Source organism: Artibeus jamaicensis, unplaced genomic scaffold (genome assembly GCF_021234435.1).
Source record: "Artibeus jamaicensis isolate MK-2021 breed Jamaican fruit bat unplaced genomic scaffold, CSHL_Jam_final scaffold_474, whole genome shotgun sequence".
NCBI classification, from domain to species: domain Eukaryota; kingdom Metazoa; phylum Chordata; class Mammalia; order Chiroptera; family Phyllostomidae; genus Artibeus; species Artibeus jamaicensis.
Genome location: NW_026522046.1, coordinates 46,311,234 through 46,335,730, shown reverse-complemented (window position 1 = coordinate 46,335,730; position 24,497 = coordinate 46,311,234). Strand labels below are relative to the sequence as shown.

Genomic DNA, 24,497 nt, shown 5'->3' with positions numbered 1-24,497 from the left:
CTACCTGGCCAGGGTATGTATTTTAATGCACAAGAAGAGGCTTCTTGGAGCGCTGTGCCAAGTGCAGTGGGGAGGGGCAGAGTGAAGGAGATGCAATAGAATTGGGGGGGCCTGTGCAGGCTCGCAGGAGAAAGATGCCGTGCACAGTGTGGCGGTGGTCACACAGCACAAGTGAGGCTGTAGGTGTTTTGGGAGAAGAGCCAACCAGACTTGGGTTGAGTGTGACCGGTGGAGAGAAGGGAGAGTCCAGAATGATGTGGGTGACAGAGCCACTTTCTGAGGGAAGGAATCCTGGAGAAGGAGCGTGTTGATCAGATGGAATCAAGAGTAAGGGTTCTTTGTGTTTTTTTTTTAATAGCCTAATTGAAGTGTAATTTACAGACCATAACATTCATTTGAGTACGCGAGTCGGTGATTTTTAGTGAGTTTGCGGAGTTGTGCAACCATTGCCATAAGCCAGTTTTAGCGCATTTCCATCTCCCTAAAAAGATCCCTGGTTTCTATTTGTGGTTACTCCTTGTTCCCACTCCCCGCCCTCGGCAATCACTCCTCTCCTTGCCATCGCTGTAGACTCAGCTGTTCTGGGCACTTAATACAAACAGAGTTCAACGTGGCCTTTGGGACTGGCTTCTTCCACCAAGTGTGTGTTTTCCAGGTTTGTCTGTCCTGCAGCTGGAACCAGTCCTTGGTTCCTTCTCTTTGCAGACCAGGAGATACGCTCCTTCACTGTGGCCAGGAAAGGAGTGTGGCTCAACCACCTTTTGTTGAGGTACTTCGAGAGTCTAGTTCGGGGTGCACTACGTTTGGGACAATTGTACCCCATCTAGGCAGAGGGGTCAAGTAGACATTTGCAGGAATCTGGCCATCAGAGGGGGAAGTTGGGCAGGTTGCAAATCCACGGGTCATTAGCATGAGGGTGGTGTTTGTAAGTTATAGGAATGGGGAGATCCCTGGGCATAAAGAGAGAAAATGAGGACCCAGGGCTTGTTGTCTGGAATGCTGACATTTCTACACCTTGTGGAGTATTTTTCAGAGTTTAATTGTTGGAATAGACCAATTGGCTGACTTTCAGATCTTTTATAGGATTTTTTTTTTCAAAAAGTGTGTATCGAAGGTATCCTAAAGTCTTACAGGATTCTGGACGTGTAAGCCTGCCAAACAAATACATGCACAAACCTGCTCACCCTCTGGGGGTGGACTGCATGCTGGAGACTGCAGGGAGGGTGTCCTCTGGTACTTACGAGTCTCCAGAGTCATAAGTACAGAACACTTCACAATCAGCCTTAACTACTATCACCGATTTTTAGAACGAAGGGACAAAAACAGAACTCGACATAAGCGTGCCCATGTATTGTGTACATCACAGGGTCTAAATGATGGATGTTTTCACAGTCCGGCTAGTGCAGCATTGCCTGACCTGTGTCCCCTTTTGTCTCATGGGGATAAAAATGAGGGGAAGTGGCTGCCTTTGGAGTTGGGATTAGACCGTCTACATCTTGGGCTTTGTAATAGCTGCCAGTGGTTCATGTATAATGAATGCATCCAGCCACAGGAAAAGATAAAAGAATCTGTCAGAAGAATGTACAAAGGCAAGAAGAATAAAACGATGGTTCCTCAGGTCCTGGCGTGACCAGCTTGCACCCAGACCCTACACTCTGGCCCAAAGCCGTCACCGCAGCACCTGGTGCACAGGGCGCGGTGGGAGGTTGGAGTTTAGTAACCGAACAGGCTGCCATACACCACACTCTTATATCCTTGTGTTTTCTAACTGTTTCCCCACCAGGTTTTCTGCTAGAGTATTTCCTGTCCTTTATTCTAGTGTAGTTGTAGAGGGTCGGACTGCCAAACAGGCCCTTTCCTTCGGTTTTATGAATGCCCCGCAGTGGGAGGGGCCCTCTGCATTCATAGGTACCCATCGGCAGCAATGTATAGTTAACGGCTTTGTGAGGTTCGCTCCTAGAACTAATTTTGTCGGTGAGGTGGAACCCTCGAGTTTTTGCTTCTGCCTGCTCCATCCCTTGCCTCTCAACCCAGGAGGCCCAGATCTGTTTATCTTTTACGTACCATAGTGCCCAGCCTGGAAGCCTTGCTAAATATTTGAATTGGATCGCCCGCCCAGGGAGTTTGTGCGTGGTGGTGTTTGCAGACGGACGGGCGTCATCTGCTCTGGGCTGGGCACGATTTATGTCCCCGAATAGCTGCCTCATTGGTTGACCTTTGATTCACTTTTAGGCACTTTCTCTGCTGTAAGAATGTAAGATGGATCCGGAAGAACAGGAACTGTTAAATGACTACAGATACAAAAATTACTCTTCGGTGATCGAAAAGGCTTTAAGAAATTTTGAGTCGTCCAGTGAATGGGCAGATCTGATCTCCTCCCTGGGCAAGCTCAACAAGGTATGTGGGGGAGCGCGTTCGGATGGCATGGGGGCCGGGGACGCAGCCCCGTCCTAGTTTTTGTAAGGCATTGTCTTATTATTATACCACACGGTGATTATAATAATTAGAAAATACAGGTAAGAAAAACCACCCACGTTCCTGTCACCCAGAGTTACCTGCTGTTAACCTATCAGTCTACACACCTCCTCCCAGCTTTTTTCCCTGTGCACAGAATCAGTGTGGATCTATAAGGAGACTAGCTGAGCAGTCTTTCGACACAGTAAGACTGTCTAATCAGTTATTCAGAGATGAATGGTTCTTTATGTACTGCCTAGGACTTACTGTGTTTTTCTTCTTCGGTCCATTTTTTTTGACCATTTTACTACTCCTTAGCAATTCCTGGAGGAATAAAGGATGAAATAAATATTGGAATCAGCCCAGAAACAGCGTGTGTTTGGACGAGGAAAGGGGTCAGGTCTAGGAAGATCGACGCTGGTCACCTGCAGGCTCGACCTTGTGTTCTGGAGGTCGTTGTATTTTTCCATCCTGCCCAGGGGGGGATGGCACAGTAACGGCCAAGCACTCAGGTGGCCGCCGTGACCGTAGGCAGATGCCTGGGCTGCAGGATGCGCCTGCTCTGTGGCTGTCTGGCCGGGACTCTTGGCCAGGATACCTGACTGTGGCGCCCCGGTGCTGTGTGGGAGTTGGAGGGACGCCCAGCCCTACTCTGCAGCTCTCTGGTCCCAGGTCATAAACGTGGGGCACTGTAACAAACCTTGCTAAAGAGAAAGAATTTCTGCATTTACCTTTTTGCAGAATAGGGCAGGGAGGGAAGAAGGCCAGAGGGCTGACCGTGGCTCTGCACACGCCCGGGGCTGTCAGGCACAGCGCGGAGACGCAGCTATTTCATGTAGGCAGTGGCCGGGAACGGCGCGGTGTCTCGCAAAGTGTATTTGTAACCTGTGGAGGTCACGGCTTGGGTGCTGGCTGGATGGACAGAAGTCGGAAAGGAGCAAATAGGAGCCTGGAGTCTGGTTGTAGAGCTCTATCTACCTCAGGAATCCTCGGGCTGAGACGCACTCACGGTCATGCCCGCAGGTGGGGCTGCAGGTGGGGCTGCAGGGGAAGGGAGAAGCGAGAAGCGCTGGAGTGGGATTTAGGCAAATTCAGGTTTTCTGGATGTTGTGCTGTCCTAGTGCTTGGCTCTCCTGCAGTCCAGCAATGGCACACTCATTTTGGGAGGGCATGTGCTCATCATTTTTATGTTGAGGTAACATTTACCTAACGTAGAATTTACCGTTTAACCACTTGGAGTGTATCGTCAAGCGGATTTTAGTGCATTCACCATGTTGTGGAATACCACTACCTAGTTCCCAAACATCTTCACCCCTCCAACGGAAACCCCTCCTGCCCCTCCCCTGCCCAGCCCCTGGCCGCCACTGACGCTCTTCCTGTGTCTGCAGACATTTCCGTGTAAACAGAATCATGCGATAGGTGGCCTTTTGTGTCCAGCTGCTTTCACTTAGCATGTTTGCAGGGTTCATCCACCTGAATGTATCGAGATGTTGTAAGATGTATCGAGACTTCATTCCTTTTAATGGCTGAGTGATTTTCCATTGTGAGGACAGGCCTCGTTGCTCACCCATTCATCTGGTGACCTGTGCGTTTGCACCTCTGGGCTGTTTAGTACTTCTGTGAACATCTGTGTACAAGTTCTTGTTTGAACGCCTGCCCCCACTTCTTTGGGGCATAGACCTGGGAGTGGAATTCAAATGCAGGTTATCAAGTCAGTTGTGAGCCTTCCATAAGGAGTTTAAAGCTCTGGCATCCATCCACCCATCCATCCAGTAGCTGTTGGAGCACTTCCAACAGGCTGGTGTCGTTCCACATATCAGGGAACAGCAGAGAACAAAACCACCAAGCCCCTGCCCACATTCTGGCGGGGACGAGAGGAAGCTGGGGTCCTAGCTCGATGAGCATTGTGGGAACAAAAAAGAAGGGAGGGGACAGCAAGTGCTGGGGGGGATGATGCGATACTGAACGGGGTCATCAAGGAAGGCATTGCTGAGAGGCTGCCATGTGACCGGGTTCAGAGGGTCTGGTGTGTCAGAGGGCAGTGAGGTCAGGAAGCAGGTGAAGAGTGGGGACAGCGCAGGAGACAGGGCCACAGAGGCAAGGGGCAGGGAGGCTCCCAGTCCTGTGGGCCCTTAAAAACCAGGGCCTGACAGCGGCCACCCAGTCTGCGGGGAGCCCCAGGGTGAGCCGAGCAGAGAAGCCTGGCCCGGCTTCCCTTGCACCCAGCTAGAAGCCTTTCGAGCTGCTCCCCTGGGGTAGCAGCGGGAGGGGCCGGGCGGGCAGTGAGGGGCGTTCAGGTTCAGGAGCTGCTGCTGAGAGGGCGGTGCTTTGGGGCAGGGCATGGGCTCCGAATACATGGCATAGCCTTGCACTTCGAGTCTGTGACAGGGTTTGCTCATGTATCAGGTGTGAGATGTGAGAAAAAGAGGAGTCAAGTTCGACTCCCAGGTTTTCGCCCAGGATTTCAGGAGGCCTGAGGCGCGGCCCCGAGGGAGGACCAGAGACCGGATGTCAGGTGGGGACAGGTTAGTGCGAGGCGTCTGGTAGGTTCGCAGATGCCATTGGATAGGAGTTGTGGCAGATGAACGTTTAAAAAGACAACCTTTTGCTGTAGCTGGTACCGGATTCCGGGTATCGAGCCTCCTGTCCTGGTGCTGTGACCGGCAGTGACTGGGAGCAGCCCCCTTGAAGAATTTGCACGACATCAGCGGGGTGAGGGTGACATGGCCCTACCTCAGCCCTGCCCGTGAGGGCGGCGTTCACGGAGAGCACTGTGTGCTCAGGACCTGACACGCACTGCCGCGTTGCCGCCCGTCTTCAGTCTGGCCTCAGACCGAGCACCTGGTGGTGGTCATAGCCAGCAGGCGGCATGGGGGCCCGAGCCTGCCTGCCCGAGCCTGCCTGCCTGCAGAGTCCAGCCCGGGAGCTTATTTCACATCAGGGCCCGTGTGGCTCACGGATGGGGACAGGGTGCTCCTCTCCATTGTCAGGGCACTGGCTTCTTTATCCAAATGAGGCGGGTGCCATTATTGGCCCCATTTCACCTCTGAAGGTTAACTTGCCCGATGTCATACAGCTGTGATTTTTATGGGTTGCTTTATATGCAAAATATAAATAAGTAAAAAGGTTGAAGTCCTACCTGCCTGCCCCTCCAACGGGACCTTATCCGGAGGTCGGGTCTTTGCCGAGGTGGCCACGTTAAAATGAGGTCACTTAGGGTGGCCCCTGAGCCAGTGTGATTGGTGTCCTTGTAAAAAGGAGGAACTGGGACTTGGACACACATGTGGGCAGGGCACCACGTGAGGATGACGCGGGGATCGGGGTGATGCAATTGTAAATCAAGGAACCAGAGACAGCTGACCGCCCGAAGCCAGCGGAGCCGCAGGGAGCAGGTCCTCCCTCGCAGCCTCAGGAAGAACCAGCCCTGCCCCCGCTGGGATCTTGGACTCGTGGCCTCCAGACTGTGAGACAGTACATTTCGGTGGTCGTGCTTGCTGGGCGGCGCTCCGTGATAGCAGGCCTGGCAAAGTGACACAGTGGCAGAGCCCAGACAGGGACACCTGGGTTCCCGGGCGGCGGCAGTGAACACCGAGTTCCTGCTCCGAAGGAGCTCGAGGCTTGGGGGCAGGAGACAGGACACAAAAAGGTGCCATGTCAGGTGCCAAATGCCGAGGGGAAGAGTCAGCCAGGGAAGTGGGGTCGAGAGGAGGGAGGATGGGTGCCGCTGAGACGGAGGGCTCTCTGGTGACGTGACATTCGAGCCGAGGGCCGGAGGCTGCACACAAGCTGGTGAGCTGGCGAGCTGGCTGGGAGACCATCTGGGGCGTGGGCTCACGTCCAAGGCACAGTGGGGGAGGGCGTGGCTGGGCGGACAGGTGACACGAGGGAGGGGAGGTAGCCAGGGCCCATCAAGGTTTTGTGCTCGGAGGGAAGGGAAGCCCCTAGAGCTGCCAGGAGGGAGTTACGAGAGCCCCTGGGTGCGGGCAGGAGAGGTTTGAGAAGCCGCTACAGGGAGCTAGCCTCCATCAGCGCTGGGACCACCTCTGCGTTCAAGGCCACCTGGTGGGCGTCGAGGTGAATGAATAATTTGTAAGGCTTTGGTGACGGTTAGATGTCTCGGACTCAGGCTGGTACACAGAAACTCCGTGAGTAAGTTAGTGATGAACTACTGAACGACCTTTGCAACGCAAATGGACACAACAGTGTAGGCGACAAAGGTTACATCCAGATGCTTCCTCCGTCGAGCAGGCGCTGTAGGTTGTCAAACACAACACTGAGTCCTGAGAGGTCTCGGTTCGTCAGACTGAGTGCAGATCCTAATTATATCACGTTTAAAACTTGCTAAACTTTCAGTGTCATTCCTAGAATTTTTCTGTGTTAGAGGAAAGTTTCCCTTTAATAGTTTTCAGGCATAGGATCACGCACGAATAGGGTCATATTTGCTCAATTGCGTGTCTGCGCTTTGAGCCATGCCCTCTCGCTGAGTGTCTTCGGACCCAGTGTGTTTTCAGCCATATGAGCCCCATACTGTGCTGAGTCCGGGCTGGAACCATGGCTACGGACGTGAAGGATGGGACAGGTGAATCGACTCTGTACATCTGAAAACCTCACCGAAGCTTCCTTTCGGAGAACGGCGTTCTGCTGCCTTGTTCGGCGCCCTTCGGTCTCACAGGTGACCAGAGAGCAGCTGGCAGGCACAGCACAGGCCCCAGGGGCTTCTGTTTTGGCTTCTGGAGCCATCCATGCCCCATTGCAGACCCCTCCTTTTTACAGCAGAGCCCCCTGCGTGCGCCCTTCAGACCGGCACTGTGGCACCAGGGGAAGAGGCGGGAGGGAGCTCACAGCCCCAGCACCCTGTCTCCCCAAAACCTCCATGAGTCTGAACCGGACCCTGGTTTTCACCCGAGCACCATCAACTACTTCATCTGTTAAATAGAATGGGTTCAGACAAAGTGTCCCGAGTGTGGGGTCCATGTGAGTTTGCACGGCCGCCATGGCACAGTACCACAGACAGGGGACTTCACAGAAAGTCACTGGGTGACTGGGTCACCGTTTGGGAGGCTAGAAGTCCCAGGTGAAGGTGTTAGTAGACTCCGTGTCTGGTGAGATCCCACTTCCTGGGTCAGAGACTCTGTGTCCCCTCTCTGGGGTCTCTCTTAGAAGGACATTTGTCCTGCTCATGGGGGCTCTACCCTCATGACTGCCCCCCCCACAGCCCCACCTCCAAACCCATCACACCAGGGGACACAGACATTCAGACCACAGCTCCAGGCCCCTCTGTGCCCCGTCGAATCTGCTGGACAGATGGATGTGGCTTTGGACAGATGAATGGTTTCTCCAGGAATCTAGTGACCAAAACTTGTCCAGCAGATCCGAGCTTATGAATAAGGGAAGGGACACTGGTCCACTTTCATTTCATAAGTGTTGCCAAGAAAGTTATGAAGCTAGAAACGTCACATCGAGCTGTGGTAAGGAAGGTGCTGTGGGCGAACTGAGTGCCCCCACCCAGCGTGACTCCGTCTGGCACACAGTAGGTAGTGGGGTTAAATGAGGTCACCAGGACACGGCTCTCATCTGATAGGACCCTGGCCTTACGAGAGAGAGAGACAGGTCAGTCGCTCCTCCATGCAAGGACCCAGTGGGAGGGTGCCCCTCTGTCAGTCAACACCTTGACCTTGGACTTCAGCCTCCCGAACCATGAGAAATAAATGCCTGTTGTTTAAGCCCCTAGTCTGAGGTCCTCAGTTACTACTGCCACTCAGACGGACCTCAGACAGACCACTACTCATACATTAAAAGTGGCTGTTTTTAAAAAGGACAGTTAATTGAACATCAATAGCAACGTTCAAGCTTTTATGTGGGCCAGATGTAGACATTTCTATTTATTTATCTTTGTAAAATGGCCTCACTAGTTTGTAGCTCCGTTGACAAACAGCGAGCTCCGCACGTATGTAAAGAGTATAACTCGACGGGCTTGGACATGTCCTGTGACACTGTCACCACATGAAGACAGTGGAGGTGTATCCGTCACCCTGAGGAGCCTCCTTCTGCCCTTCATAGTCCCCGCTTCCCTCCCTGCTCCGGTCCCCAGGCAACCGCTGCGCTGCCTTCTGTCCCTACAGTGTGCCTTTTCTAAATTTTGTAGGAACACAGTCACGCAGGATGTTCCCTTTGTCTCTCTCATCTGACTTCACTCACTCGGCAGAGCTGTCCTCCGAGTCGTCCAAGTTGTGTGCGCTGACCGTTCACTTCTTTTTGCTGCTGAGCAGGGCTCCAGGGAAGCAGTCCGTTTGTCCATCCCTCCCCTGTCGATAGGCACTGGGCTGCGTCCAGTGGGTGCCTGCTCACGGAACCGGTTCCTGCACGCCGTCTGCGGCGCCAGCCTGGACGGTCTCTCCGTTTCAGCCCGTCAGGGTGACGGCATTGCTTCTTGCGGCTTTTGCTTTTCCCAAAGGACCAATGACTAGCGTTAGTTTGTGATTATGGTAAGTCTACTTTAATCCTGTAGAAATACAACGCAAAGGTCCCGTGAGAATCTTCACTGTTTCATTGTACATAACAGCAAAAGATACAAAAGATCGGCAGCGACCCTTCTCAGGTAGTGGTGGGGCGGTGGGCCGGCACACAGCAGTGTAGTGACGCCCCCGTGCGGTGTCCCAGGGGAGGTGGGCTTACGGCCGGTCAATGCTCCTGGCAGACAAAGGGGGCGGGAAGGGCAGACAGAGCTGCACGTCCGTGGCTCTCTCTGTTGTGTGTGCATGTGTCACACATGCGTGTGAATGGACGAGAGCTAGAAGCTCTTTATTGCTGGACTGGTTTACTTCCAGGTTTTCATAGCTCTAAATGAAGTTCTCATGAACGTTCTTCACACGTGGAGATTTGACTGAGGTATGTTGCCAGAGGGGGAGTTCCTGTGTCATTGGTCATTGAGGGGACCGTTTGGCACGTGAGTCTGTGTGTGGACTTCATTTTGACCTGCTTGAGTGTCTGCGTGTCTGCATGGAAGTGGCCGTGCTTCCTGACGGCCTTGCCAGGCAGGGCCCGTTCTGAGCCCAGATGAACCCCTCGTCTGTGGCGGAGTCTTCCTGCCATTCCCAGCTCACTTTCTTCCAGATTGACTTTGCAATCACTCATAAAGCCCAAAACTCTTCTGGGGGTTGAGTGGCATTAGGTAACAAGAATAGAGTATTTGGGGGAGAAGTGCCTTTGTCACGCAGCTGGGCTTGCCCACGGAGAATTGTGGGAGTTCTCTTCATTGATTAGAAAGTGTTCGCTCATGTCCCTAGGGATTTAGTTGTTCTTACATAAGCCCTTCCTGTTTCTAAAATGCATTGGATGGTCTGTACATGTATTTGCGCTGGTTTCCATTGTACATTACAACTGGTTGCTGGCATGCAGGAAACCATCCGTTTGTGGAATCTGGAAACCGGCCCTCTTTGTGAATTTTCCCCCTAGGTTTTCTGGCTGATTGCCTTGAGTTCTTCAGGTAGACAGGCATGCCATCAACCCACGCTGAGTCTGTGTTTTTTCCTCATGTTGCTAGCATTTTCTGGAACAGTTTAAATAATGATGATACTCTCAGGAGTCCAAGACTTCAGTGCCACCAGTAAGATCGAGGTCGATCTTATCAACCTGCTCTCTTGCTCTTGTCTCAGTTCCGCATGGCGTTTCCGACTGGGCAGCACTCTTCCATGTGGCCACCGCACGGGCCCAAACCGGGGACACCGTGTCCATAACACGTGGCTTTGCAGGTGGCTCCATTCCCTGCCACCCCTTCCACGGGCAGAGGGGAGCATGTGGAGGTCTCGATGGCACGTGTTACTTCCACTGTGGTCTTCACAGGAGGAAGCCGTGCCCAGCTGCACCCCATCCCAGGGAAGGCAGCGTGGCTGGGGTGCGAGGTCCCGGTCCCTGCCCCCACCCAGCACACACCTATTTTAATGGGTGTGCCTCTAGTGCGTCGCCATTAGCTCGACCCTGCAGGCTTCTTCGGGTGCCTGTCGCATCAGGGGTCAGTTTATTCCTTGTTTATTAACTCTGATAACTTCTTATCTCTGTATAACAAGAAACGTATGCCATCCATTTCGGTACCTGACCCATTCGGAAATCACTGAATCGCTTTTTTCCGAGAACACAGCCCTGCCTTACCTGGTACCCTCCCCCTGTGCCTCTGGTGATGAGTGTACACAGGCCTGACTCTCCCAGCCCCTGGCAGGTGCGCTGATTTGGGTGCGATGCAGAGTAAGGAACACTGAGCTTGGAAGCAGAGTACATGGGTTCAAGTTCAGGGTCACCACTTCTGTGTTTGGGGCTGCCGTAGACCAGGGCTGCTTGGCCTCTGCACAGGAGACATCTGTGACCGGGGGCGGGGGCACTGCCCATGTGCAGGCGGGCGTTCATCAGCGTCCTGCCTGGCCTCTGTCCACTAGATGCTGCCCCCTCCCCATGGGACACCCAGAGACACGACCAGGTGGCCCCGCTCTAGACTGCTGGGTGTGAGTGACACATTTCTTCATTCAGACTTGTGTAGTGGGACGGCCCGTCCTTTATAGCTGGAAGCTTTGTGACTGAGCTGGCGACCCTGGACCGCCCTGCACCACCGGGGCCCATCACTTCCGAGGGCAGATGCAGGAGCACTTGTTCCTTGACAGGGAAGGGGTCTGTGGGCCCTTAAAAGGCGCAGAGTGTCCCGTGCTCGCCTGTGCCCTCGCAGTCTGCACCGCGTGGTGCCGGCTGGCGTCAGACTCTTCCAGGGAGACTGCAGGGGTTTTCTGTCTCCACCCTGAGCACGGAACCCTCGTTGTCTTTCTTGGGAGGTCGTGTTCTCCCCACTCCTGCGTTGTGCCAGCCGCACAGTCTGCCTCCTGGTTCTCGGTGTCCTGGGCAGTTTTACAGCGGCTGGTGTCAGAGAGGAGAGCTGGCTTTGGGCTTGAGCTGATCTGGAGGGAGCCAGGCTTTCTTGCCGAGTCACTGTTTCTGTGTGCCTTGTCAGTGGGCCCTTGCCCCCATCCCTGAGAGCTGGTGCACCCACTTCTATGCAGACAGCTTGTCTGGGGGCAGGGGATGCAAAGCACAGGTCAGATGCACATCAGATCAAGCAGGTGGTGCAGCCTGGAAGGTGTGTTCTCACCTCTCAACCTGAGACCGAATTGACCCTGGTCACGGTGTGGTGCCTGACCCCTGGGCTGGCCAAACTGGAGCACCCCGGGAAGATGAGGCCCAAGCTGTAGCAGCCACTCCGAACCCGTCCCACTCTAGCGAGGACCAAGAAGGGCCGCTCGGGGCTCTCTAGAGAAGGCTGCCCCGCCCTGGGAGGGATGAGATTTAGTCCCATTTAGCTAGTTCTGTTCTTCTGGGTGTGAGCTTGCAAGAATGTTCAGTTCTGTGGAGGAGTTTTGGAGACTGTTAGAGATTTGTAGTGAGAATCTGTCCCCAGGATTTCTTTCTTCTCTTCTGGCTCTGAATTTAACAAGTTGATGTCCAAAATAGTAGGCTTTGGTTGGCTTGTTAAATACATCACTTGTACGTGAATTACAATTTGTTTAAGCAAGAGCAGAAAAGTAACATAAGTTTCATACGCTGCATCGGTTAGTATCTTCGTGGCATGATTACTTTTATTAGATCTCTGGTTTGTGATTATAAATAAGTGTTTCAGTTTTTTCTGCATCATGTGTGATTTAGGGTTTAGAGTGTGTTCTGAAGTATGTGTGTTTGTGCCTTAAGTTCATTTTCATGTGCTTGTCTGTAGAACTCAGTTGCCTTGAGCTCTTCCCGCCATGTTCCATCATTTCTGAGCCAGGTGGCCCCCAAAAGAGACTGATTCCCTTTAGTGGGCCCCTGTTACATGCTTGTCACCCCTTGCTTTTCAAGTCTGTGACCCTCCAAAGTCACTGCCATTCGACTCCCTTTACTGACGCAGCTGCTGGCTCCAACGTCCCTGAAGCCGCCCTGCACCAGGGACAGTGTTTCAGCTGAGCCTGGGCCCCCAAGAGGCCCCCACGGGGTCGGGGGTGAGGGTGTGCATGTCAGGAAGCGCTGAGCATCTGCGCCGTGGTCGGAAATGGACAACAGGTAAGTCTGGGGACATGGAAAGCGTGATGGCCACCCACCCAACCTTTCTGCCTGACAAGATCGGGGAGGTGGGCGATGGTGAGGGAGAGTGGCATTTACAGTCTGCAGGCTGTAATACATTCAGAAGGGGGCGCAGCGAAGCGACACGGCTTGTCAGGTCCCTGGGTCATCGTGAGGGAGAGACGGGGCAGGCCCGCAGTCCTGTCTGTGTGTCCGTGTTTGCGCCCACGTGTCCACCGTCACCTGGGGAAGTGGAGCCGGAAGGGAACTCGGCGCCATTCGGCTCCTTTTTGATTCTAACCCACAAAACCCCTGACAAGTAGGTGGGGGCGCCGCCCCGCTCAGGTCCTGGTCCGCAGCCCACGTCCCTCACTGTGTCCCCTGCCATGGCTGTTCTGGACTCTCTCTCCTGCGTGGGACCAGCAGAGCGCTCCTCGGTGCGTCACTGTAAATGAGCCTGTGCAACTGCCAGGCCCGCAGCAGAGCTGTTCCCCCAGGTGGAGTGGGGGGAGGTGGTTCGTGGGCACCCTCTGCACTGGGCCACCACTGTGCCTGCCACCACTGAGCCCGCCTCCACGGCCACCTGGAGGAGCCGTGGCTTCCCCCTTTGTCAGTGCTTTCCCAGGCCTCCTGCAGGGGGCTGTGGTCAGCCCAGGGTCCACCTCCCCCTGCAGCCTGGTGTTTGCCCAGAAAAAGTGCAAGTTAATATTCACTGCAACAATAAGGTAAAGCTGATTCAAAAGAAATAAAATAAAGAAAGTTTTAAAAGAAAAAAATGTATTCTAATGCATCTAACCGATGGCGGAAGGTAGAGTTAGGCAGATCTCTCTGCTGGTGGCTTTATTGCTGGCTGGGATTGTGGGGCATGGCTGTCATAACCGAGTTGAGAGTTGACTGGTTAGGGTGCCCTGGGTGCATGCAGTATGTGACATTTCAGTCAGTGATGTTTTTGAGAAGGAAGCCCCTTGTTTACAGAGGAGTCGAGCACGTGTTGGTCCCAGTTAAACAAGAGCTGAGCTCAGTGGCCGCTGGGAAACCCAGCCCCGCCTGGAAACCCAGCCCCGCCGCGCCTGCCTCTCCATCCCCCGCCCTCCCAGGCAGGCAAGGTGGCCAGGCCACTGCCGGTTCAGGCGTGACACTCTGCCGTCACTGCCTGGTGTGCTTTCATGTGGGAAGCCCTGGCCAGTCCTGTCATTACTCAGAGTCTGCTCTCTGCCCATTCTCTCCGGGAGGGTGCTGTTGGTGGCTCCTGGCAAAGACTTAATGAGCGTTCAAGCTGCTGCCCCGTGGCCGGACCTACTCACTGCGCCACTTGTTTGGGGGCGTGAGATGATCATCGCTGTGAAGCTGGCCGGTGTGTGCTGGTTTGCCGCTTGCTGGGGAGCGAGAGGCCTGATTGTCCGTCGGCTGCCTCTGTTCCTTCCCAGACGGTCGAGGTCCCCACCCTGAACTCCGCACCTCCACTCTGCTTTGCGCTCTGCTAGGAACTCCGGAGGAGACATTTAAACTTTTACTTTACAGGCTTCACCAATTGAAACTCAAAGAGAGTTTTTCCCACCCATATGGCAAAATTGCCTTTAAAAATTTTTTTAATTGTGATAAAATACGCAAAAATGTATCACCTTAACCATTTTAGGTAAAATGTAGATAACATAAAATTTATTGAATTAGTTTTTGAATCATTTGAAGGGTGTTAAATTTTGAGGCCCTGGTCCACCCTTTTGGGGTTTTTAACCGTGTTTCTCACGTGGCCCCCTTCTGAACCATGTCAGGAGTCCCGGAGAGGCCGCGGGACGTCCCAAGGAGACGCTGTCTGGGCGGAGCAAATGAGACATTTCCGGGTCTCTAGTAGCCGCGCTCGGAAGTGGCTCAAACCTTCCTTTTTAAGCTTTTATCTTGTATTTTATTATTTTGTTTAAAGGTTCCCCTGCTGAGCCCGTGACTACAATGAGATTAAAAATATGGCAATTATGTCTTACTTATAGCTCAAGAAATGCTTTAAAAATAATATGGTGCCTGAGTAAAATAAATGAGGAAGTTTAATTTCCCGTTTAATTACAGTTTCTCCTTTCTGTTTAGCCCTTTAAAAAGTGATTTTGAAAAAACACGGCCATTTTCTCCTTCCCAATCCATTTGTTCCCTGAGGTATTTATTCTGTAGTTGTACAAGAACATCGTGTCTTTTTTTTTTTTTTAAGTATACAACATTTTTTATTCAGTGGCCAGTCCCTTTGGCTTTCTGGTTTCCTGAAAAACAACCCAAACAATGGAGCACCCGGGGAACTATTCTCTGTGCTTTTTCCCCCTGGAGAAGCGTCTTCCCAAAGCAAAGCCTGGGGGGGGGCGCGTGCTGGCAGGAGAGGGGCTGGGCAGCACTCCTGTACCGGGATGCGGGGTAACCGGGGGCCTTCAGGCACCAGGGGGTGGTGCTCAGTTCGGGGCGGCTGTTCCGCTAGTGAAGGGTTAAACTCATACTCAGCAGAGGCTGAACCGAGTCCCTGGGTCCCTTCAGAACTGGTTAGAAGGAGTTCTGTCTCCCCTGGTCTGGGAAGAGTTTGGGGTTCAGTCCAGTGTGTGACCACCACGCACGAGTTAGTGGTTGTTACAGCTCGCCGGCCTCTGTCCCATTTCTAGGAGTGCAGTTCGGTGGCAGTCACATCGCTGTGCCAATGCCCCACCATCCACCTCTGGAACATCTTCATCTCCCCAGGCTGAAATTTCGTGCCCAAGAAGCACGAGTCCCCTGGCCCAGCCGGCAGCACCCACGATTTCACTTTCTGTGTCTATAACTCTGACTGCTCTAGGGACCTCACACAGCTTTTGTCCTTGGGGACTGGCTTACTTAGAATACTGCCTTCAGGGCTCATCCCTGTTGCCCCAGCTGTCAGTTCGTCCTTCCTTTCCAAGGCTGAGTCACATAGAAGTGTGTGGACCACATCTCGTTTATCCATCATCCAGCAGCGGTCACCGGGGTTGTTTCCCACCGGTTTGGCTGTTGTGATCGATGCTGCAGTGAACCTGAGTGTGCAGACCGCGTGTCCCAGCAGGGTGGCTGGATCACGTGGTAACTGCATAAACAAACCAAGTGTGTCTGTTTGGAGGGGACACTGGGGCATTTTATGTGCCCGCTTGTGATCTGCAGGGCCTCACACTCACTTGTGGAGCCTTCCCGCCCTGGGCTGCTCTGAACAGAACGTTTTCTTTTTCAAAAGCAGCAGCAGCAGCCGTGGGCGTCAGGTTCGACCCCACCTCTCGGAGAGGGTGCAGCAGAACCCCTCCAGTTTCCTACTGTCTTTGGGGGCCCAGTGCGGGACCAGCCAAGCTGGCCACCACGGTGCCCCAGCCAGGCACATGAGCTGACCGCTCACAGGTTGAGCGGCTTCCGAAGAAGCCACGTGGCTGAACCAGCACACGGAGCTTGGAATTTCTAGCAGCTGGGGGAAGGAATGAATCACGAGCTAACTCTCATGCTCTTTGAAGTTTGCCCTAAAAATAAGATGTTCCCCCAAGGCTGTGTGTTAGCCGTCTGTGGGGCTAAAGGGAAGGTCTCATAAAGGCAGACATTTGGGGAGCCAGCACGTGGACTCGTGGTGTCCTTTACCACTGACGAGACACAGCCAGTTCTTCCTCGGTGGTCTGGCGCCTGAGCTTCAGCACAGAGAAGAGGGTGACGGGGAAGAGACCACCTTTTCCAATGGACCACGAGGTGGGCTGGGGCTCCCGCAGGCGTGTTTATGAGATGCTACTCAGTACTGCTTCCACAGAAGGGGTTTCACTGGGGCCTGAACCCCCATTCCCTGCGTGAATTGTCATCCTGGGGAGCAGGAGCGCCATCTGGCGAGTCCTGTTCCTGGAAGTGCTGTGAGTCCCACACATGGAAATCATTTTCACCTGGTGATGCTAATCTCCAGTCTTACAACCCGCAAAGTCTGTTTCCGTTCCTCCCTCCCTCCCTCGCTCCCTCTCTCTTTCTTTTCAATTGTCACCCAAGGATGTGCTCATTGATTTTAGAGAGGGGGAGAGAGGGGGAGAGACATCGATCACACAGGACAGAGAGGTTGCCTCCTGTGTGCGCCCTGACTAGGGACCAAACCTGGAACCCAGGTGTGTACCCTGACCAGGAATCGAACCCACAGCCTTTCACTTTGTGGGATGCTACTCAACCCACAAGGGGAGGGTTGAGGGCAGCATTGTGGCCAGGGACAGGTGTGCCCATGGCGCCCAGCCAGGGAAAACTAGATGAGGCAGGTGGCCATCCTGCCTCCGAGAGGGGAGGAGGGCCAGCAGGCTGCCTGGGACGCACGGCGGCCAGCCCTGCGTGGGTCTGTGCCGTCACAGAGCGTGAGGGGGCGGGCAGTAGTCACGCTGGGAAGGCCTCTGAGTAGCTTTTTTAGGAAGCGTGGACTTCATCCTGCGGCCTTCAGTAAATATTTGCGTGAGTTATGTCTACGGTCGTGACAGACACTTGGTATTACAAGACTGAGTCACGAGGCCCCGCCCAGCCATGGCATCCGGGCCTTGCTGATCGATCGGCACGACCGCTCCCACTCCCAGCAGGCACGTCGCCAGGGATGCTTTAGACAAGACCAGTGTCCTGCTTGGGGACACAGCCCTGGAGCCAACAGGGTTCTGTGTTTCAGCTGTGGACCCAACTGGTGAAACTCCAGGAGTGACAGCCTAGAAGTGTCCCCACCGGTCTTCTCTGGGTGACCCCCCACTCGGAGCCACCTGGCTGTGACAGGTGGTTCAGGCTTCTTCCCCTCGCGGGGCAGCAGCCAGGGGCTGCCAGGGTGCGCAGAGTCCCCCCAGGGCGGGAGGTCCCCCCCCCACATGACTGCAGGGCGCCCGCTCCGTGTGGACTGGGGCTGCCCCAGACAGAAGCACACGGCCCCCATGCACGGTGCCGGGTGGCTGAGCAGCTGGCCCGAGGGTGACAGTCACTTTGAGGGAGACAGTTTTCCCTTGCTCTCGAGTCTGGAGCCTGCCTCACGCCCAGCAGTGCTGGGGGCGTCGCTGGCACCACGTCCTGGAGCCTGGCTTGTGCCCCCCAGGCCGTCCCGTGCAGGCCCTCTGCCCTCTTGTCCTGTCTCGTCTCTTCCAGCCACGGTGGCCTGCTGCCGTCTCCCACCGTCACCATTACTACCACCACCTTCTCCCTCACGGGTTTCTCCTCCTGCTCTCCAGGCGCTTCAGAGTAGCCTGAAGTACTCCCTGTTGCCGCGGCGGCGCGTCATCGGCAAGAGACTGGCGCAGTGCCTGCATCCCGCTCTGCCCAGCGGCGTGCACCTGAAGGCCCTGGAAACCTACGAGGTCGTCTTCAAAATCGTGGGGACCAAATGGCTGGCCAAGGATTTGTTCCTGTACAGGTACGATGGCTTCCCTGGGCCCCTTCTGTAATCCAAGGAACCGGAGCCCCAGTTCCCAAGACCGGTGAAGGGCAAGCTGGCGGGGTTCAGGGGCGGGGCTCAGGCAGGGAGGTGGCTCCGAGCAGCCTCCCAGACGGCCGTGAGGGGTGTAGTGTTCGTGCCGCAGGGGCCTGCTGTTTGCTGGCCGCACGCGGGGCTGTGTCAGGACAGGCAGGTGTTGACGTCTCCTGTTCATTTATGTTTTATTTCTTATGATTTTTGCCTTCACCCCAGGGCATTTTTTCATTGTTTCTGGAGAGAGAGGAAGGCAGGGAGGGAGAATGAAACATAAAAGTGAGAGAGAAACGTCAGTTAGTTGTGCCCTGACCGGGGATGGAACCAGTGACCTTTCAGTCTACAGGATGACACTCCAACAGACTGAGCTACCCGGTCAGGGCTACATCTCCCATTTAGGTGGCCAGCTGGCTGCACACCTGGGACCTCCAAGTCCGTGTCTCACTCATCCCACCCCTCCCCTCTTCTTCCCCGAAGCTGCGGGCTCTTTCCCCTCCTGGCGCACGCGGCCATGTCGGTGAGGCCCGTGCTGCTCGGCCTGTATGAGAAGTACTTCCTCCCGCTGCAGAAGCTGCTCCTGCCCAGCCTCCAGGCCTTCATCATCGGCCTGCTGCCCGGTCTGGAGGAGGGCTCGGAGGTCTACGACAGGTGGGTCTCGGCCTGCCGGCGGCCCTGCCCTGTCAGGCGGGGGTTGGTGGTGCAGGGGCTGCTGTCGCCACCCGCCCTGTGCGGTGTTGCGATAGGGGGGCGGTGTCCGTGACTGTCCGTTCCATTTGGTAAGGCGTGCGCCCGGCCAGGGTTGTGGCTTACGGGGCACAGCCCACGCCACTCACTGGTCTCGGCCGGGCTGAGAAGAGAGTGTCGGTGGCAGCTGAAGGAGCTGTGTTTGCGGGGGGCCCAGAGCAAGGCAGCCAGGCCCCACGAGGGAGGACGGAAATAGTGGGGCTGGGGATTTGGTGTGGTTTTTGATGGTTGGTTGGTTTTGAATAGAAGAAGTTCACGTTCTGGGCTTTAAACTGGACACTCACATTAGAGTTTCACAGCTGAGAGGACAGGAGTGCTTCTCATTTGGCCACTTGGCTGTTAACCCCAGCTGCTTTGTTCCTTGCTTTGCTCTATATTGCTTACATTTTTATACCCATTAATTTCTTTCAGAATAAAATGAGACTTAAGCTGCATTTATTGATAGAGAAAATGAGCCGGTCTGCTGTGGATGTTGGAGGAGGGGTGGCGTGCGTGGCGTGTGTGGCAGTGGAGAGCCCTCTGCCGTGGGTGGGTGTGTGCGGCCAGTGTCCCGGGGAACACACTTTGGGAACCTGCTGCTGAAGGCGGGCGTGGCAGTGTGCGCTGCGGTTTGTGCTGAGTTTTATCTCAGCGCTGGCCGCCTCGTGAGTGGGATCCTGGAGAGAGGGGCCCTCCGGGCGTCCTAAACCTGTGGCGAAGGAATTTGCTGTAGGGCTCTCTTCCTCACTCAGGGCCATCCTGTCTGCGCAGGGGACACAGTGACCCATCTGCCCGACTTGCTGTGACCGCAGCCGCTGGGTTGCTTTGCCCCAAGTGGGGCCTTTGCTGCGTTGTCCAGACCCTGCCAGAGATGTGCTCCGTCCGCTCAGCCCTGAAAGGAAAATCACTGCCTTCAGCCACCGAGCCATCCCGAGTGCTTCTAAACCTCTGCTGTAGCTCAGGCCTCTCCATTTGTGCTTATTTTCTGAGAGGATGAAACCTCGCAGCCTTTGCTACAAGTATTTTATCGGACAAAAAGGCTCAGACTAGTTTTAAGGAGAACAGAATTTATTTCTAACATAAAAAGGTAGCAGTCTTTTTGTCTGAAATGTTTTTGTACTCGCTGAACGGATTGTTGAAAAGTCAGCTGGAGACAGTTTGGGTCGTAATATGAGGGAGAGGGAGGCAGCTGTTCCGAAAGGCAGCTGTGTGTCCGACGGTCATCAGGGCGCAGGGGACGCGCCTGCCAGCAGAGCTGACTGAGCAGTGACAGCCCTGTCCTCCCGGGCTGAGCAGTTTACACGAGACTCCGGGCGTTTTCACACCACCTCCCTCTCTTTCCCCGTCTCACAGCGGCAAGCCGACATGCACAGCAGTTCAGCTTGTCCTGGGGACCCAGCCAGGAGGCGGACCCAGAGTTCAGATACCAGCCACCCGGGGAGGCCACCAAGTTGCACTGGGCCAGTCCTTCTGTGACTGTTTTCTGCATTCTGTGCAGATCGGGGCACTCGAGAAAGGGGCGCTCCGGATCCTGGGTTGGATCGCCTATTTAAGTCAAGGCCCCTTGTGGGCATTTGCCTCTGCCATCTTGCAGGCAGATGCTCTCACCCGCTGCCAGCTTCGTCTTCACTGTGGACAGGGAAGGCACCCTGGTCAGCGGCAGGTGCGCCCGAGCAAAGGAGCACCTGGCTGTGGTCCAGGTCGGGAAAAGCAGCCGTGACCCGTGGTGACACTGCTGACGTGCTGCTGGGGGAGAGACCTAGAGAAAGATGAGAGGCGAGTGCGTGTCACCCTCCTCGGGAGAACTTCCCTGAGTGGGAGTCAGTGCACAGAGGCGCCGGGGCGCGGGGACAGGGAGCAGGGTCCCAGGCTTCCTGGAAACGGCGGTGGAGTGGGAGGCCCAGGTGCATTTTGTCCCCAGTACGTCTGAAGTCAGATGTCACTTGGCACATGTTTGGCTGGATGTGCTGAAGGTGAGGTCGCCTTTTTCATTATTAAAGTCTACAGTCAGTCACACCCACTTTTCCCCACATGTTAATGGCTCCCGGGGCTTCAATGTAAGTGGTTGCCCTGCCTGTCCCCTTTCAATAGTGGTAGCACCGCCATCTGGCAAAGTAGCCCGGCATCCATGGCCAGGCCGGAGGCAGAGACAGGGCTCACCTACCTGTTGGCCAAGAGCTGTAAACCTCAGGTTATGTGTGTTCTAGCGACTTCCATTTCAGTGACTGTGACAGGGGCACAAACACAGAGAGACAGGAGACTGCTCCCCACAGTGAGGACGGTGGTGTTTCCCCAGGGAACAGGCTTGGCTGTCAGCAAAGCATTCACGGAGCAGCCCCGGGAGACCAGGACACGCTGGGACCAGCCCTTAAACTCTGTCGTCTCTTGTCCACAGGACAGATGCTCTGCTCCTGAGACTGTCCCTGGTGGTCGGCAAAGAGGTGTTTTATGCCGCCCTTTGGGGCAGCGTCCTGGCCAGCCCGTCCGTCCGCCTGCCCGCCTCGCTCTTCGTGGTGAGCCACCTCAACAGGGATGCGCCCAGCAAGGAGCAGAAGCACATGCTGGGGACAGATCACCAGCTCACGGTGGGTGCCGCACTCTTCGTTGGGGCCGTGGGGCCCATGGGGCGTGCAGGCATGGGCTGTCACCGGGGCTGCAAAGGGACATCAGGAAGCAGCAGGGGACATGGAGCCCGAGTGTGTCATTTGGAGCCACTGAGTCAGATGTGGACACAGCATCCTCCAACACGAGGAAACCGGGATGTGCTGTTGTTTTGTAACGTGTGCGTGCAATTTATGTATCCACACGAGCGCCGTCACACCCAGCGAGGCCCTCTGGGCGCCCCAGCTCTTGAGCACACGGCTGGCTGTCAGGTTCCTGGAGAGCTTTGTCCAGACTCTGCTGCCTTAGCTAAAGTCACCGTTTCTCCCTCTGCCCACTTGTGGCGGTCACTGCTTCGGTCCTGCCCCAGCCGCTGTCACTCTCAAAACTAGATTGTCAGGGTTCCTCGGTGTCTGTCCCATGTCCCTTCGAGGCTTGCTCTCTCCTGGCAGTGACATGCTTTCTCATGACCTTAAAACCTTGAACTTCCCAGGTCTTCCTCTCCTCTCCCTCCCCAAACTCACCCTCCTGTGTGTTTGATGGCCTGCTGTCTATCGCCACCTAGTGGTGCGTTGGTGCTTTGAATTTAGAATGTTGGGAATTGAACTCCATGGTTAGAAAGTCCACAGCTTGGTGTGAATTACTCACCCCTGAGTTCATACCTCTTGGCAAACTGGGGATGACCTGCCTCAGGGCCCTCTGCGGACTGAGTGAAGAGGAAGATAGAAAGCGCCTGCCTGGGAGGCCCTGGTACACACCCTGGCTCCTCTCCCGCCCCTTCAGTACCCGGTACCCATGCCACCCCATCTCTTCCTCTCTGTTTTCACAGCTCTGCCCCAACTTCTTAAGTCTTGCTTCCAGACCACAATGCAATTTCTAAGTGGTTCCTCTCCTCCCGTTCTCCCCCCGCCCCCTCCCTTTTAATTTGTGAGAGATTTGCCCAGCTCTGCTCCAGTCCACACTGTGCGGGAAGGCGACCGGGCTTCCTGTGCCAGACGCTGAGTGTCCCTGACAGTCGGCTCCCAGCCACCAGGCACCTCACTCGCCCCGTCAGGGCCCTGCACACCCGGCCTGGCTGCAGACATCAGTCCACCCCCCCCACCCCCACCTCCTGCACGCACTGCCCGCCCCTCCTTCTCCAGGAGCCCCATGGAGGTGCCCCCTGTCCGTCCAGCTCAGCTCTCCCCGAAGAAGGCCACTCCCTGTCTTCTGCGTTCTCACAGTGTTTCGTCGGCCTGTGTGGCAGACCCCTGTCCCCACGTCTCTCGCAGCCGTGTCCCCCTCTGCCCTCAGACACTCCAAGCAGGCCCTGAGTCGGTTGGGGGCGCACTGGACTGAACGTCTTTGAAGTCTGAGTTTGGCCAAGCGTTTGTGTCAGAACCTAAAGACATTCCTTTCTGGAATTGTGGACTTGGAGGTCTGACCCGGAGCATCGGGCCCACAGCCCTCCAGCCCTGAGAGGAACAGGCGGGGCTGCAGCGGACCAGCTTCCGATGTCACACAGTCCCGAGGGTCTGGAGCGGGGACCCTGGCTTCCTGCGTGCACCCCTCACTGTTCTCTTCCTGGTGGTTTGACGCGGCGGTGCCAGGCCCCCCAGAAACATTGCTTCGTTTCTATGACTACGGAGTAGCCTGCAGTGATGTTGGATGTCCTCTGTCATTTCTAGGTGAAGGCTTTGTGTGCATCACTGTTGGACTCAAACGTCCTGGTGCAAAGAAATAACCTGGAAATCGTTCTCTTCTTCTTCCCATTTTACGCCTGTCTGGTGAGTCGATTGCTTTCTCACGGGGGAGTCGCTGGGACTTCCAGGGAGGCAGGTGGGCTGGCGTGACCTCGGGTGTTAGTCCCGGGAGGGGGGCAGCTGTGCATGGTTGTCACTTGCTTTGGGCGCTGGAAGGTCCTCGTTTGCTTTCGTGGGGATGGTGATGACGTAGCAAACACTGAATAGCTTCTGTCCCCGGGCACCGCAGAGACCTGCCTTTTTCAGAGAAAGCTCTGGAGCCTGGCAGGCAGGGCCGCCTGTCGGAACGTTGGGACCAACTTGACCACCCCCTGCCCTCTTGCTAGGACTCGGAGGAGAGCGCCGTCCCCTTGCCCAGACCGGACCTCGTGCGGGTTCTCTCGGCCGCCACCCAGACGCTGCTGAGGAGAGACATGTCTCTGAACAGACGGCTTTACGCGTGGTTACTAGGTACCGTGGGGCACGTTACTGGAATCTAAAGGGAAGCCGCTCACGCTGCTGCTCGGCACGCGCTGTGGCCTTGGTGGCACATTTCCGAGTCCTCACGTGTAGTGACACCCTCACACACCACAGGGGCTCGGGCATCGTGGGCTCTGCGGCCCACGCCCCGGCTTTGGCGGTCTTGCAGCCACCACTTTACGAACGGGGATGAATAAGTGAGAGTCTTGAGATGCTAACTCAGCTCCATTGCAAGAAGCTGGAAACAGCACAGAAAACCATAGCTAAACCCATTCAAGTTGCGGCCCGTTGCTGTGGAGAAGTTTCCCAGGGGAGGGCATGTGAGGGGAACCCACAAACAGGGACTCCCTCCGTGTCAAGGAAGGCTTCGTGGGGTGGGGGGTGTAGTGTTGTGACTTTGGGGGACAGTCGGGTGACTTGGGGAGCGTGAGGACCCCGGACACGTGCTTCCGTGTCGTACAGCCTGCACCCTTGCCTGTCGGGCGGATGGCGTCCCGGGGCCAGAGTCCAGGAAGCCACGGGCTGAAAGGGGGCAGCACTTACACGGATGTAACGAAGTCCCCCGTGCCTGCACCTGAGAAAGATGCAATACAGAGCAATGGTGAGAGGCGCCTGCAGCTTAAAAAAAAAAAAAATTTCTTTTTCTAGAGCAGTTGTAGGCTCACAGTGAAGTTCAGAGGAAGGTACGGCGATTTCCCGTGATAACGCTCTCTTCCTGCACAGGTGCAGCCTCCCCGTCACCAGCACGCCCCACCCCCGCCCTCACCCCCGAGCCCACATCAACACGTCTCACCACCCCACCCAGCACCCGCAGTTCCCACCAGGGCGCTCCCTGCACTGCACTGTCTGGGTTGGGCAGACGTGTTGTGTGTGACGTGGGTCCCCCAGCACAGTGTCACACAGGGGCGCTTCACTGCCCCGGACGTCCTCTGTGCTCCCCAGCTTTCTTTAACCCCCAGCACACAGATCTCCGCAGCCAGAGTCAGGAAGTCATCTTGGCCCCTCCTTCCCTCTCTTCCCCTGGTTGT

General features: G+C 55.4%; 1 protein-coding gene across 2 annotated transcripts in view; it reads left to right on the top strand.

The window, feature by feature from the left end:
• DOP1B (DOP1 leucine zipper like protein B) overlaps positions 1 to 24,497 on the top strand; it is a 75,528-nt gene that overhangs the window by 2,691 nt on the left and 48,340 nt on the right. For both annotated transcript variants that reach the window (XR_008390182.1, XM_037127172.2), the window contains exons 2-7: positions 2,233 to 2,397; positions 17,709 to 17,890; positions 18,422 to 18,592; positions 21,063 to 21,252; positions 22,936 to 23,034; positions 23,337 to 23,460. Coding sequence is in view for 1 of the 2 variants with exons in the window: in XM_037127172.2 (XP_036983067.2) it covers positions 2,260 to 2,397; positions 17,709 to 17,890; positions 18,422 to 18,592; positions 21,063 to 21,252; positions 22,936 to 23,034; positions 23,337 to 23,460 (904 nt within the window). In the remaining variant the exon portion in view is untranslated. The remainder of the gene's footprint in view (positions 1 to 2,232; positions 2,398 to 17,708; positions 17,891 to 18,421; positions 18,593 to 21,062; positions 21,253 to 22,935; positions 23,035 to 23,336; positions 23,461 to 24,497) is intronic.